The sequence below is a fragment of the Heteronotia binoei genome, chromosome 13, assembly GCF_032191835.1.
Source record: "Heteronotia binoei isolate CCM8104 ecotype False Entrance Well chromosome 13, APGP_CSIRO_Hbin_v1, whole genome shotgun sequence".
NCBI lineage: Eukaryota > Metazoa > Chordata > Lepidosauria > Squamata > Gekkonidae > Heteronotia > Heteronotia binoei.
The window spans coordinates 70,540,963-70,557,105 of record NC_083235.1 but is presented as its reverse complement, the minus strand read 5'-3'; the positions used below and the strand labels follow the sequence as shown (position 1 = coordinate 70,557,105).

At 46.9% G+C, this 16,143-nt stretch overlaps 1 protein-coding gene across 1 annotated transcript in view; it reads left to right on the top strand.

Moving 5' to 3' along the window:
- The window catches only part of UBE2O (ubiquitin conjugating enzyme E2 O), a 149,267-nt gene that overhangs the window by 90,158 nt on the left and 42,966 nt on the right, over positions 1 to 16,143 (top strand). The window contains exon 9 of the mRNA XM_060253506.1: positions 3,882 to 4,384. Within this exon, the coding sequence (XP_060109489.1) occupies positions 3,882 to 4,384 (503 nt within the window). The remainder of the gene's footprint in view (positions 1 to 3,881; positions 4,385 to 16,143) is intronic.

Below are 16,143 nucleotides of genomic sequence, written 5' to 3'. Positions count from 1 at the left end.
TGAGATCTGAGACAACCTCTGTTTGTATAGCTGCAATTTGGATTCATGCCCAACATGGTAAAACTCTTGGAACAATATATGTTTGTTCATGCAATATCAATGTGTGAAGGGGGAGAGTACTATGCTTGTCAGGGTCAACAAGGTGTAAAGGAAGCAGGTTGCAGCATGGAACTTGTCTGCTCTCAGCTTTGAGGAATATGTAAGGAGTATTTTGATACGCTGAAACAAGTTCTCTTCACTGTTGAAGTTGGCATTATCAGACGTCAACTATATAGTAATGAGGTCATTTCTGAAAGTTCAGCATCCTCCCCTCTCAGATAATAAGGTCAGCTGAGCTTGCTTTAAAGTGGAATTCTGGCCATTTGGACAGGGTTGTATCTGCCCTGGCCTAGGTGACCAAGGCTTGTCAGTTCTTGGAAACTAAGCAGGGTTGCCCCTGACTAGTATTTGGACGGGAGACCTCCTGGGAATACCAGGGACATGACACAGAGACAGGCAGTTGCAAAACCACCTCTGAACGTCTCTTGGCTTGAAAACCCTAAGGGGTTGCCATAAGCCAGCCTGTGACTGAATGGCAACCCCCCCCCCCCCAAAGCCTGCAGCTAAATGTCACATATAGCTAAGAAACAAACCTGAATAGAAATCAGCAATAATTGCAGAGCGGGAAATATGAGAGAAGTACTGCAAAGGTGACAAGACAGTTCTGAATCAGTGATAAACATCCTGTCCCTGGAAGAAAATCTTCAGAATTTTGAAATATCTGTATCTTATTCCAATTCTGTATCTTTTTTTGTCTTTGTTTGTCTAACTTGTTACTGCCAGTAGTCTTTAGCGATTTTCTCATATATTCTTCCATTTTTCGTGCTGTGGTGTCAAGGGCTTTTCCTTGAGAAAAGTTGCCTTTGACCGCTCTGGCTGTGTCCACAATATTTCTGGATACCCGGAAGTTACATTGCGGTGTCATTTCATCACATCCTTTGCCCCTTTTTGTGCACAGGCCTACTAGAGCACATCTAGGTCTGCGGAGTGGTCTTTCTAGACAAAACTGGAAAGTTATCCGATACCTTGTCTTCACTGTGCAAAGTATCGTTGTTGTATAAAATGATGGACATTCTTCTTTCTTGGGTACGATGATAAATTGATTACAACCTTGTGAAAAAGCCAGAGTATGTAGATGTGTTTGTATAATGCGAAAAGCTGTTGTCCCCAGGACAGCATTTGGGATGTTTCCTTGGAAACGTTGTCGTATCCATTTGATGCAGCACTGTTGTAGATTTTCATATCAGCATGACCAGCATCAACCTCACTTTTTAGGAAAGCTCTCCATTCTAAGGCTCAGTTCAAACATCTACCTGGGCCAAAGGCCCTGTATCTGTGATAGGCTAAGTGGGTTTATTTCTGTCTTCTCCCCTCAGCTTGTCACTGTCTAACATGCCACAAGGGAACACCATGCAGAGAAATGTATAAGAGCCAGATGGCATCACTGCTCCCCTTCTCATGTTAAGGAAGAACTGTATGATTAAGATTCCTGCATTTACCAGCAACTACTGCTTGGCTTAGGGGAGGATGGACATGCTTCACTATGTATCCAGTCTGGACCTGTGCCATGAATGGACCTGACATAGTCCAGTTCCCTAAACTGGCCTGACAGCCTGTATTCTCAGGGATGTTGTTCATTTAATTGTTGATAGAAGATGATGAAGATGAAGAAGATATTGGATTTATATCCCGCCCTCCACTCCAAAGAGTCTCAGAGCGGCTCACAATCTCCTTTCCCTTCCTCCCCCACAACAGACACCCTGTGAGGTGGGTGGGGCTGGAGAGGGCTCTCACAGCAGCTGCCCTTTCAAGGACAACCTCTGCCAGAGCTATGGCTGACCCAAGGCCCTGCTAGCAGGTGCAAGTGGAGGAGCGGGGAATCAAACCCGGTTCTCCCAGAAAAGAGTCCGCACACTTAACCACTACACCAAACTGGCTCTCCAGAACTTGGCCTCATTTCTCCTACAAAAAAAGGGGGTTCTTGAATATCTCTTTGGTGTGTTTCATGACTGTCAAGATCCATTAGAAAACATGCAGATGGGAAGTTTCTGGGTTCAGGGATGCCCCTACTTCCTAGTGCTGCTTTATTGCTTTTCTTTTCTTTTTTTTTTAAAAAAAATCCAACCTTCATAAATTGTTACATAAACAAATTAGTACCTAAATACAAGAGGAGCATCATATGATGCTAATTTTGAGGTTAATAACACTCAAGTTTCGACATGATAGAACAGAATTGGTGCACATCTGTTAAACTGCTCCATTATGAAGTTCCTTATTTGATCAAGCGCCTCTTTATGCCTACATTGCATACAGGCATGCATGGATGTTACAGTGAAAGATGGGTGCTAGATTAATCTCTAGATCAATGGTGGAGCATCAAGGGTTTGAAGGTGGATAGGGCTGTAGGTATTTAGAGTTATATAGGTTAAAAATTGTGGCCTTGTTGTGTTTCCAGTGGAGAACTGACACTCAGATGAGCAACTGTCAGCAACTGTCCCTTTTGGAAATGAAACTTCCATGCTGTGCACCTTCTTTGTTTTGCAAGAGTAAGAAGGCAATTTAGTTCAAGCATGTATCCTTGAAATTATGGAGACGTGAAAGCATTGCAGTCGTTCCCCGCTATGGAGTTGAGTGGGCAGTGGAGGCCCAACGCAATCTGCAGTGGATTCCTGCTATTCCCCAGCCCCTCCCCTAAGCTGGATAGATGGCAGGGAAAAGCAGTCTTGATCTTTGTAGCCATGCCTTGTTGCTTGGGTGGGGGACTGTGTCTTGCAGTATCTGACCCTGGTACAAATACACGTTGATCTTTTCTCCCTTCCTAATCCTGCCCTTTTTTCCTTCTAAAGTTGCCCCTTGAGATACACCAGAATTGCTGCAGCCTTAAGGGGATATATTAAACGAAGTTTTTGTCATTGCCTTGGGACTAGCCATTGCTCATAGACTGGTAGCTCTTCTCAATGTAATTCTGCAGCAAATCTTTTTTTTTAAAGCTTTCGATAAGGGGGTGCAGAAATGATAACAACACATAAGAGCAGAATATGAAGTGACAGTTATACAGCAGGAGTAATTGAACTGTGTCAAACCAATTAGGGTAAGGATCACATTAAGTAAAAGGAGCGAGTTTCTCAAACAAGTCACAGTTTGTGCTATATATAATGACCGAACCAGTCTTATCTCAAGCCCTTTGGAAATGATGGCAATTGAAACTGGGAACTAGTTTGACTGACAGGTGTTTGAAAATAATAATCTTGAGCAGGTGAGCAAGATGCGATCATCACACTTCCCCAAGAAAAATTCTGTCTCTTAAGGTCAAAATCAGGGAGTTCTTGTGTTCAAGCAATTCTTAGTGATCAAAGATTTCAGGTTTTCACGGCTGGTAACATCGTTAGGGTTTGTAGAATCTTTCGGGATCAAGTGCCGTGTTCTACTGGAGAAAGTTTTCCTTCCAGACGTTTCGTTCTCAGCTGCGGAGAACATCCTCAGTGGCGTTGCAGCCGGAGCAGGCGCTCAGACCTTCTTGGCTGCTGTGCATTATTTTCACTCAACGCACAGCAGCCAAGAAGGTCTGAGCACCTGCTCCGGCTGCAACTCCACTGAGGATGTTCTCCGCAGCTGAGAACGAAACGTCTGGAAGGAAAACTTTCTCCAGTAGAACACGGCACTTGATCCCGAAAGATTCTACAAACCCTAATTCTTAGTGAAACAGCCAACTGTATACAAAACCAGCTGTTAACTAAATGTTAAGCTTAACAGTGTGACTGGCTGCAGTAGTAAAGCTTTCTTGAATGTGTGCAGATATCGTGGACTGTCTTGGTTAACTGACTAGTTTGTGTTCCTTGTAGGTAAGGAGATTATTGAAGAAACAGATAGTGAAGATTATGTCATGCTCTCCGGATTCTCGGGATACCGGTGACCTCCCTGATGCAGAATCTGCTGCTGCTGGTGACCAACAGTCTGAAGATCTTAAAGCTAACTTAAAATGTGAACTTGAAGATTCTGCCAATGGTGCTGTACAAGAGATAAAGGAAGACCATCTTGGTGAAATAGGGAAAGGTATCACCTGTGAAGCTGCTGGACTGCAGTTGCCACCGCCGTTTGTCCTGAAAGGAGATGACATGTCATCAGACTACAAGCTGCAATCAATTGAGCAGGATGCTGATGATGAAGCTGCAGACGACACCGATGACACCAGCTCTGTGACATCTTCTGCCAGCTCCACAGCCTCTTCTCAAAGCGGCAGTGGCACAGGACGCAAGAAGAGTATCCCGCTCTCCATCAAAAACCTCAAGCGGAAACATAAAAAAAAGAAAACCAAGGTTTCCCGTGAGTTTAAACCAGGTGACAGGTAAAGTTTACATCACTCAATCTTGCCACATCAGAATTTTGACTTCATGTCAACTTTTGTTATAAGAAATTTTGGCTGGATAAAAAGTCTGCATTACGTTACTGTGGTTTTTGCCAAGTTGACGTCTGTGAAGCATTTATCACGGGGAGACAAAACTGAAAGATGCAGTACTTTTTGGCAACGGTGGTGCAGCATTGTTGGGGGAAAACAGACTTTTGCAGCTCTCTGCAGACTAAATCAAACTAACCACATTAAAAGTGCCAGTCTTAGTGGCTGCGTCCGAATAATCCCAGATGTAAAATTCTATTTTTTTTCCCCAAAAGAAATATATTTTATTGAACAAGACAAACATACAATCAAACAGACATCATCTAAACATATAAGCCTAGGCCTATACATATACCAATAGGAAAAAGATAAAAACAAACAAACAATCCAATACCCTCACCCAATCTCCCTTCACAAGGAGCTGGAGGGGCCTATCCAAAGCTCCATTTCAGGTTCCTCATATCTAATCCCATGCGATTTAACCACGAGTATAACGGGTCCCATGTCTTTTTACAAATCAATAGATCTCCCTCTCTTAGTCTAGTCGTTAACATATCAAGTTCGGCAGCTTCTAAGAGCTTGAATAAAAATTCGTTCTTATCAGGTATCTTAGGAGATTTCCAATACTTAGCGTATAACATCCTGGCCGCCGTTACAACATGCAATAACAGTTTTTTCGATGACTTCGATATTTTCTCTTTAACAATACTTAATAGGTAGAGCTCAGGAGTATGAGAGAATCTTAGTTTAAGAATTTTCTGGCACCAATCAGATTTGAGCCCAAATTTTTTTTGCGTGCTTACATTGCCACCATATGTGAAAAAGAGTACCCTTTATTCTACCACATTTCCAACATTTGTTAGAATAATTCGTGTAAATCTTTGCCAATCTAGCTGGAGTCAAGTACCAACGATATGCCATCTTATATAGGTTTTCTTTAAAGATCGCTGATTTAGTTAGTTGAACATTTTGCCGCCAAATTTCCTCCCAGATGTAAAATTCTAATGTAGCCTTATAAACTCACAATAATTTCTATACTACAAAAATGGATAGTAGTCTACGTACTGATTTTGGAAGAATTTAAACTAGTTTGCAGAAAAGATTTTCCAGTGTTTTGGGTTTGTAAACTGAGAATAGAAAACTGAAAGGGCTTTGGAATTTTACTTTAAGAATATAACAGAAGCAGTGTTGAATCAGGCCAATAGCCAATCCAGTCTAGCACTCTGTGTCACACAGTGACCAAAACTCTAGGTGCCATCAGAAGATCCGCCAGTGGGGCCAGAACTCCAGAAGCCCCCCCCCACTGTTGCCCCCCCAAGTACCAAGTATACAGAGCCTCGCTGCCCCAGGCATAGTTCCATCTATACATGATGTACTGTAATTTGATGTGACTCAAAGAAGCACAAAGGAATATATATTAAAAAGAGACCACAGCTTCAAAAGAGCCTCTTGGTCCCTTTCAGAGATTCTGTGACTGAAAATGAGACAAACTCCCCCCGCCCAAACATATTATAAAGTAATGTAGAGCTTTCAAAGTGTCTTTCCTCCCTTGCCTGTCTTTTTAATTTAAGTAGGGCCTTGCTAGAACTCAATACAGAATGCTAGAGATCAACTCAAATATGTTACAGTTTCTGTGCACTGGCAAATTGTTCTTTTCCCCACCAACTAACCATAGTCTTGCGTGGACCTCAGAAATTCCTTAGAAAAATAGCTTCCAAGTTTTTTTTTCCTGAAGGCAACAGCAGCAAATAAAAATGACTAATTAGAGTTCATATCATACCTTTTCCTGGGACTGCCTCAAGCCAAGGATAGGGTGAAATAGGAGAGAGACGCTCCTGTTGAAGATGTGCTGACTTAACCTTTTTGCTTGATAAAGAGCCAGTAATTCAAGCTGAAAACTCAAACAACAGAGCACTTTGCAAAACGAAGCAGGTGACTTACGGTGTGGAAGTATTGCCTCAGAAACTGAAGGCAGTTCAGGCAGGGGTGAACTAAAAACACACTGGTAACACTTAAAGGGTTGTAGACAGTCTGGGAGATATGCCACAAAGCAGAGCTCTGGGTCACCAGCTGACTGGAAGACAGGCAGACAGTTGCAGTAGGCAATCATGACCATGTCAGTGGGTTAATGACAGTACAATCTGGTGTTCAGGTGGCCATCACGTATCACATTATAAATTATGTAGGTTTCAACAGAACTTAGTTTCAACAGAATTTGGGCATCACTCAGTTTTCTGTATATACTTTTCAGCAAGTATATTTGTGCTGTGTTACTTTAAGTTTTTCAGGTCAAGAGATGTAAACATCTTCTTCATGGTCTCTGTGCAGGCCACGCACTGGGTACTGCACCTCACCAGAAATTTCTAGAGCTTAGATTTTTGGTGGGCTTTCCTTCAACTCTGGGGAGCAGGGAAACCCCACCCTCCACCTCAGTTGCTTTTTTGCCACCCGCTGGCTGGACAGAATCTTTCCTCTCTCTCCACTTTTCTTTGACGTTCTCCAGACAGATAAGACTCTCTTTGGGGCTGTCTTTTCTTTTATGGAGGTTCTTCACTTTCTCCAGACCGTGTGATCGAAATTTTTTTTCCTGTGATTGTCCATTCATCATCAAAGACTAAACAGGCCTGCTTCTTGACTACCCTCCCCCCCCGACACGGAGGGGTGGAAATAGATGGGATTGCTAAAAAGATCTGTTCCCTAACTTCTACAGCTGTAAAGATGCAGACTGATCTTTATTATTTTGCTGCATACAACCATGCTATGGTCAAGAAATTGTCCCCTCTCTTGGCACAACTTCCAGCTGAAGCCCAAGCAGAGGCTATCGATCTTCTTCAAGAGCTGTCACGCGCATCAAAACAACAGATTTCCACAATTAAGCACATGATTTCCTGTTTCTCCTGGTCTATGACTTCCACAGTAGCATTATGGAGACATGCCTGGCTGCAATCCACAGCTTTGCAGCCAGATGTCAAGGGAAAGATTGAAGACCTTCCCTTTGACTGTGACAGATTATTCCATTCCTTCACTTTGAAGTCTGTGGAAGATAGCCAGAAAAAGGCAAAGCATATAAGAGTCACCATACCTCAATCACAGCAACAACCATGGCCAAAACCATGGAAATCTTATTGCCACCATCAGAGGTCATCTCCTCCTTCTGACAACTGGAAGAGGTGCCAACCTTCTTCCAAGGACATATATCACCCTCACCAAAAATCTTCCACCACTGAGAAGCCTACTCATCAAACAAAGCCTTCCTTTTGAAAATCATGCGAGCCACAAACAAGCTGTTCCACCTGCTGCCACACCATCAATATGAACCAGGTTGCCTCCCCTTTGCCATCATGTGGGAGTCATTTGCCACCAATGCCTGGGTCCTCGCCATCATCTGAGTAGGATATGTGATAGAATTCAAACACAAACCTCATGTACCTCTCTATGTCACTACCCCTCCATCACCGGTTCTCATAAATTAGGTCCTGGAACTTTTGACCAAAAGAGCCATCATGCCAGTACCTGTAACCCAACTCCATCAAGGGTTTTATTCCTGATATTTTGTTGTTCCCAGAGCAGATAGAGGTCTAACGCCCATTCTAGACTTACGGGTCTCAACAAGTTTATAAAGACAATTAAGTTTCACATGTCACACTTCAAGTTGTTATGCACCTGATTCCTCCAGACTCTTGAATGGCATGTCGACCTGAAGGATGCCTTTTCCCATATTACTATGTGGCCCCAATATTGCTCGGCCATAAGACAGCATCATTACCAGTACCAGGTTCTCCCTTTTGGAATATCAGTGGCTCCTCAAGTGACTGGCTTTTTGTGGCTCGCTCCTCACATCGACTTACTACGGATCTCACAACTGTACTTCAACGGCTGGAGGCCCTCAGCCTATGTGTTAACTACCAAAAGTCTTGCTTGTCTCCAACCCAGACTCTACAATTTATCAGGGCATGTCTGGATACAGTCCAGAAGAAAGCCTTCCTACCACCGGACCATTCAGAACCTGGCACAGACTGTCATCAGTGCTCCAGTGCAATGTGCCTTTACAATTCAGAGTCTGCTCAACCTAATGGTGTCCACAACTGTGGTGATCCCCTTCGCCCACCTGCGGATGCATCCACTGTAACTCTGGTTCCTCCAGACATTCACTTTAGGGGTTGACCCACAGTCTTTGGCCCTCTCAGTTACCTCACATGTCCTCCTGTCCCTGGCTTGGTGGACCTGTATGAACAACCTCCTACCGGGAGTACCGTTCTGTCCTGCAACACCAAAGGCAACTCTATACACGGATACCTTTCTGTGGGGTTGGGGAGCCCTCAGGGATGCTGGGTGCCACGTCAATGTTCCCTCCACATCTACACTCTGGAGCTACTAGCAGTCTATTATGCCCTTTTCTCCTTTGCTTACAATATACAAGGAATGTGTGTGCAAGTGTATAAGCCGCCCTGAACCCTTTAGAGGAGGGCGGGATATAAATTTGCTAAAAATAAATAAAAATAAGTAACATCCGACAATGTGGCCACTGTCTTCTACCTGAACACGCAACGGGACACTGCCTCCCCACATCCCTCTGCTGCCTACCTATTCAGATCTGGGACTGGTGCATCCCATGCAACATCCACCTGAGGGCAGTTCATGTTCCAGGAATGCGCAATGATAATGCCAACTGACTCAGCAGGAAAAATTCACTGGAACATGAGTGGACTCTGAGTTCCATCTACTTAGCTCTAGTCTTTCAGGCATTTGGCATGCCAGCCATCAATGCTTTCATGACCAATCTGAACACCAAGAGTACTTCAACAGACTGGACACATCCATGGGGTCCCTTTCTGAACTATTGGATGGGTCACCTCTTTTACATGTTTCCCCCATTCCCTCTGTTTATACAAGTACTGCAGAAAATATGGATGGACAGAACCTCATGCATACTGATCACCCCTTGATGGCCCCATCAACCATGGTTCCCTACCCTGCTCCATCTCAGCAACAAGACTTACATCAAGCTTCCAGATGCCAGCGACCTCTTATCCCAACAGCGTGGTTGAATTCTGCATCACGACCCAGCTTTCTTCAAGCTAACACTAGTGGAGTATCCTCCACTAGTGTTTTCACTGAGGCTGACTGACATTCTACTGAACACTCGAAAGCCATTGACTTGCAAGTCATGTGCCTTGAAATGGAAACGCTTCACATCTCATATATCCTCTCAAGGTGCATCTCCTGTCAAGATGACTCTCCCAGCAGTCCTGTCTTATGCTGCCTGTCGTCATCACAGGAGACTCAGTGTTTCTTCTGTAAAGGTCCATTTGTCAGCTGTATCACCTTTCCATGGCATTGGACCCTCAACATTATTCTCACACCCCGTGATGAAGTTCTTTCTGTGTTTAAAACAATTTATTGTACTGTAATGTATTGTAATCACACTCATCATTTGTTATTAAAGATTAATACATATACATTACATTTTCTTCCCCCTCCCCCCCTTTTGATGACCCCTGGCAGTGTATTTTATTTAAATCGTTAAAAAGGTAAAACTTTATCTATTAAAGAATCTTACTTCATAATAATTAAATTGCTTAAAAGAAAAGAAAAAAAAGAAAAAGGTAATCAAATAAATCTGTTAAAGAACCTTCTTAAAAAAAAGCATCATAAAGCAAAAAAAGAAAAAGAAAAACCATATGATCTTCTTCGTGGTCTCTGTGCATCACACTGATGGGATATAGGCGCCCGCGCCGATCTCGATCGGTATTCTTGAAAGCTGCGGATTTCCGCGCCCCAGGCCCAGTGCGCATGCGCAGAAGCCCCACCGCGCATGCTCACAGGGACCGGAGCGGACATCCCGCCAGTTCTCTTCTGACCGCCGCTTGGATCAGTCGATCTCTCGCCACGGTCGGTGGAATCCTTTCTTGGAAGTTGTTTTTCTTTTGGATTTTGACAAATTTTGTTTTGGCTTGGACCACACAACAGTCTTTGTAAAGACTAGGGAGCGGGAAGACTAAATCTTTTCGGGACTTTCTCCTCAAATCTCTCTTCCCGCCCTTCCCCCCCCCCCGCATGGAACAACGGTGGGGATTTTTCAAACGGTGCAAGAACTGCGGCAGCAAAATCGCTCCCACAGACGGGCACGTTCTTTGCCTTTTTTGCCTAGGAGAAGCACACATCCCTGACGCGTGTGCTCACTGCGCGAAGTTTTCCCGCCAGACGAAGAAAAACCGCGCGGGCCGTTTGGCGGCGGCACTGATGGAGAAAGCTCTGTCGCCTAAGAAAATGTCGGCGCCGTCGCACAAGCCGTCGACATCAGAATCGCTCGGCACCGACAAGAGTGCCCCCGACGCCGATCGCCCCACAAAAACGGGCTCGGCATCAAAGTCCGCCTCCTCCACTCCTGCAAAACGGCTAAGGGAGGAGAAGGGACTCCAGTCGGAAGCGAAGAAGAGGAAAAAGTCGGACAAACATCGATCGTCCGCGACTTCGCTCCCGACGTCGCCGTCGGAATCGGCAGCGAGAGTACCGCCGTTGAAGCTGTTCGCTTCCCCTCGCCGCCGTCCAAGCCCCCCGACACTGGCATCGATGTCGACACAAATCGCCATCTCTTCGGATTCGGACCGCGACTTCGATCTGTCGCAACGGTCGGGAGCGGAGGGCAGTCCACTAGAAATACATACTGTAGAGGACACTGCTCAGCCCCGAACACCGGCCCGAGACCCGTCGGTCAGCCCTGACGAGCGGCGAACCCGAAGCCCCAAGAAGGATCGATCCACCACGCCTAGGAAAGATCCCAGGCGCGACGACTCAAGCAGCCCTCGGCGTAGCCCTCGGGGCCGACATCGATCCCGAGATTCAGAGGAAAGCTCTCGCAACAGAGATCGCTCTCCTCGGAAACCACCGCCCCCAATGTCGTGGGATCAGAGGCAATGGCAATACCTATATGGGTCTTGCCCTATGCCCTCCATGTTTCCCTGGTTCCCACCTAGACACCTAGATTGGGACCAGCAGTCCGAAGCCTCGGTCAGATCCCGGACATCTTACCGACCAAGACACACAGCGTCGGCGTCGGTGTCCAAACCACCTGACACACCGCCAAAGACACAGAAAACTTCCCCTCGACAGCGGAGTTCGGAGAGCCGGAAGACCCCTGAGTCGCCGAGAGCGTCGGAGACGCCTAGACATTCTTCGGAGCACTCGGAGTCCATAGAAGGCTCCCCCAGATCGGAGGAAGGCTCCCCCCGGGAAGTCCAAGACATTTCCTCCCCAGAGGAACCGGCACCATCGAGTAAGGTGGGCGAGGAACTCCCCATATCCCCATCCGAGGACCTAAAATCGTACGGGGACCTAATTAAACGGATGGCACACACCCTGTCGCTACCGACGGTCCAGCCGGAGCCGGTAGTTACCGACAACGTGTTCGATGTCGTCCAGCTAGACACCTCGACGGCCGTCGCTTTACCGCTTACAACAGTCATGCTCCACACCACAAAATCGTCGTGGGACAAACCAGCTTCAACACCGATAAGCTCCCGAAGGCTGGACCATATGTACCGAGTCCAGGAGTCCACAGCAGAGTTTTTATTTACACACCCGAAACCAAACTCGGTAGTAGTAGCGTCATCCTCGAAGGCCAGGAAGACACACGCTGCTCCCCCAGACAAAGAGGGAAAAAAGCTAGATAACCTGGGCAGAAGGTTCTACACAGCAGGTTCGTTAGGAATAAAAGTTGCAAATTATGGAGCGTGTATGGGCCGTTACCAATACGCCCTATGGGACCAATTATCGGCTCTACCAGACCTGTCCGAACAAACTAAACAGGCAATGAAGAAGATACAAAGGGAAGGCATTGCATTAGCAAAACAACAAATCAATTCGGCAAAACACGCAGGTGACATTGCAGCAAAGACACTTACCTCAGCGATCACCTTAAGACGTCACTCTTGGCTGAGATCTACAGCGCTCCAGCCGGATACTCAATCCTGCATCGAAGATCTCCCATTCAATGGAAGTGGATTATTCAGCTCCACTACAGATGCCACGCTACAGGAGATGGATAAAAGCATTAAAACATCTCGCAATTTGGGGGTTCCCATCTCATCTAGGACCCAAAGCAGACGTTCCTGGAACAAACCGTGGAGTAAGAAGCCGTTCTCCAAGCAACCCGCAGAACAACAATGGAGGCCCAAAGGCTCCACATCTTACTCCAAACCTCCGTACAACCCCAAAACGAAGTACTCACCTACTCCGTCACAGCAATCCAGACAAAAAGGGAATAGACCGTCTAAACAGGGTCTTTGACTGCCCTTCCCCCCGTTTTACCCCCTCCCCTTTGGACCCGGACCGTACCAGACTTTTCCCATATTACCGGGCATGGTCCACAATCACTACAGACAAATGGGTGTTGTCGATAATCCGGATGGGTTATCAAATAGAATTCAGAGAAAACCCGACAGTTCCCACAGTCATCCACACCAGGGTATCCCCCACACTAAGGACAGAGGTTCAATCCCTTCTGCTAAAAGACGCAATAGAACGGGTACCAACCAACCAGATGGGACAAGGCTTCTACTCCCGATATTTTACCATTCCCAAAAAGGATGGAGGCCTTCGACCCATTATGGACCTAAGAGGCCTGAACCAGTTCATTCCAAACCAAAAATTCAGAATGGTCTCTCTGCAAAACATCCTACCCCTCCTGAACCAAGGCGATTGGATGGCCACGCTAGACCTGCAAGATGCCTACTTTCATGTAACGATACATCAGGACTGCAGGAAGTTTCTCAGGTTTACAATTGGAGACTCCCACTACCAATACAAAGCTTTGCCCTTTGGCCTCTCCACGGCACCGAGAGTGTTTACAAAAACTATGGTGGTGGTGGCAGCCCATCTACGTCTACAAGGAATCACTATCTTTCCTTACATAGATGATTGGCTGCTGGTGGCAAGCTCACAACCTCTATTACTACAGCATATAGAGGTCACCTTAACCCTTCTGCGAAACTTAGGCTTACAGGTCAACCTAAAGAAATCGGCACTGCAGCCCTCTCAGAGGGTACGGTTCATAGGGGCCATTCTGGACTCACAAACCTGCAAGGCATTCCTCCCGACACAAAGGGCGGAGGACATCAGGTCTCTGATTCTTGTATTCCTAACCAACCCTACAGTCACAGCGTTCCAAGTCCAACGCCTCCTGGGACTGATGGCAGCGACAACAGCAGTGTTGAAATTCGCCAGGTTCCACATGCGAATACTACAGTTGTGGTTCCTGCGCGTGTTCAACTGTCAGACAGATCTCCCCTCGCGCCATCTGACTGTCCCTGCGACGGTAGTCTGGACCCTATCCTGGTGGCAGGAGGAGCACAACCTCCTCCAAGGGGCCCCGTTCCACAGACAGACCCCTACGTTGACCATAACGACGGATGCATCCTTATGGGGCTGGGGAGCACACGCAGAAGGCATGTGTGTGGGGGGCAGATGGCCTCAGAATCTTCTGCGCTACCACATCAATTTCCTGGAGCTGCTGGCCATACATCATGCCATTCTCTCATTCAGACACCTAATTGTGGGGAAAACAGTAGCGATCTTGACAGACAACACCACAGCCCTATCTTACGTGAACAGGCAGGGCGGTACAGTCTCACGAAAGTTATGCCTTCTAGCACTAAAGATTTGGGAAATCTGCAGAGAATCGGACGCTACCCTAGTAGCCACGCACTTACCGGGCAATCTGAATGCCTGTGCAGATTACCTCAGTCGAGGAGGGGCCTCACTCCACGAGTGGGAACTCAATTGGGAGTTCCTCCAACCGGTATTCCAGAAGTGGGGCACACCGGAAGTGGATGTCTTCGCCACACGCAACACCTCGAAATGCGCCAAATTTTGCTGCAGAGGGGGTGCGGACCCTCTATCGTTAGGAGACGGGTTACTGATCCCATGGGCTCGCTTACATGTGTACCTCTTCCCACCGATCCCACTAATCACAAGGGTGGTTCACAAGATTCAATTCGAACGCCCCAAGGGGATCCTCATCACACCATGGTGGCCCAGACAACAATGGTTCTCCCCGATACTGAAGCTGTCCGGCGGAATGTTCCACCACTTTCCAACGAACTCAGACCTTCTGCTATCACACGAGGGACGAGTGATTCACCACGACGTGCCTCACTTGAAACTCACGGCGTGGAGACTGGTGTGACAAGGTTATCTGATAGAGCCCTGGATGTCATGCTAAACAGTAGAAAATCATCCACTAGGAAATCGTATGGATATAAATGGGCGAGGTTTAGCCAATTTGTGATTAGAACTAACAGGGAACCCAAGACTGCAGGTCTCCCACTAATACTAGACTTTCTACTCTCACTCCTTGACAAGGGACTGACAGTGTCATCTGTGAGAGTGTACTTAGCCGCCATATCGGCTAATCATGAGCAACTTGAAGGCCACTCGGTGTTCTCACACCCTGATACGAAACGGTTCTTAAAGGGCCTGGCAAGATTGTACCCCGCGGTACGAGTCCCTGCTCCTGCTTGGGACCTCCCAGCAGTGTTGCGGGCTTTAACAGGGAAACCCTTCGAGCCTATGGCGACATGTTCCTTGCAATTACTATCCTGGAAGACAGCCTTCTTAGTGGCCGTTACCTCTGCTCGCAGGGTCGGTGAACTGGCAGCGCTGCGCTGCGACGACCCATATTTGAGATTCAGCGCGGAGGGAGTGGGGCTACGCCCTGATATAACCTTTCTCCCGAAAGTAACCTCCGCCTTTCACCTGAACGCGGAAATTTACCTACCCACGTACTTTCCTAATCCAAGTACGGAGTCGGAAAGGAGACTCCATACACTAGATGTAAAGAGGGCACTCTCGTTTTACTTACATAGAGTAAGGCCTGAACGTAAGGACCCTAGACTCTTTGTCTCATATTCCACAACGTCGCAAGGTGTGAGAGTTTCGCCACAGCGGATCTCGAAGTGGATAACTGAGACTATAAAACTGTGCTACCTGTTGAACAAACAACCCCTGCCAAGACAGGTTAGAGCTCATTCCACTAGAGCCCTAGCGACCTCGGCAGCCTTTATGAGAGGAATACCACTGAAAGACATTTGTGATGCTGCCACTTGGTCCTCCTCGCATACGTTTGTGAGCCATTATGCGTTGGACCTGGACTGGCGTAGACGTGTATCAGTGGGCCGTGCGGTGCTTCAAGAGGTTTCTCGCTGATGGACCGTTGCACCCTCCTCCAGGTAGGACTCTGGCTTGCTAATCTCCCATCAGTGTGATGCACAGAGACCACGAAGAAGATAAACAGGTTTCCTACCTGTAACTGATGATCTTCGAGTGGTCATCTGTGCAGTCACACTACCCGCCCTCCTTCCCCTCCGCTGCCGGTCCATCTCTAAGGGCTTACGCAGCGGTCAGAAGGAACTGGCGGGATGTCCGCTCCGGTCCCTGTGAGCATGCGCGGTGGGGCTTCTGCGCATGCGCACTGGGCCTGGGGCGCGGAAATCCGCAGCTTTCAAGAATACCGATCGAGATCGGCGCGGGCGCCTATATCCCATCAGTGTGACTGCACAGATGACCACTCGAAGATCATCAGTTACAGGTAGGAAACCTGTTTTTATAACTATAATCCATCTTCATAGTAGTCCTTTAATCTTGTCACCCCCCAAAAAAAAAATAAGTTCCCATAGTCTTGCTTTTTTACTATAATCCATTTAACATTCCTT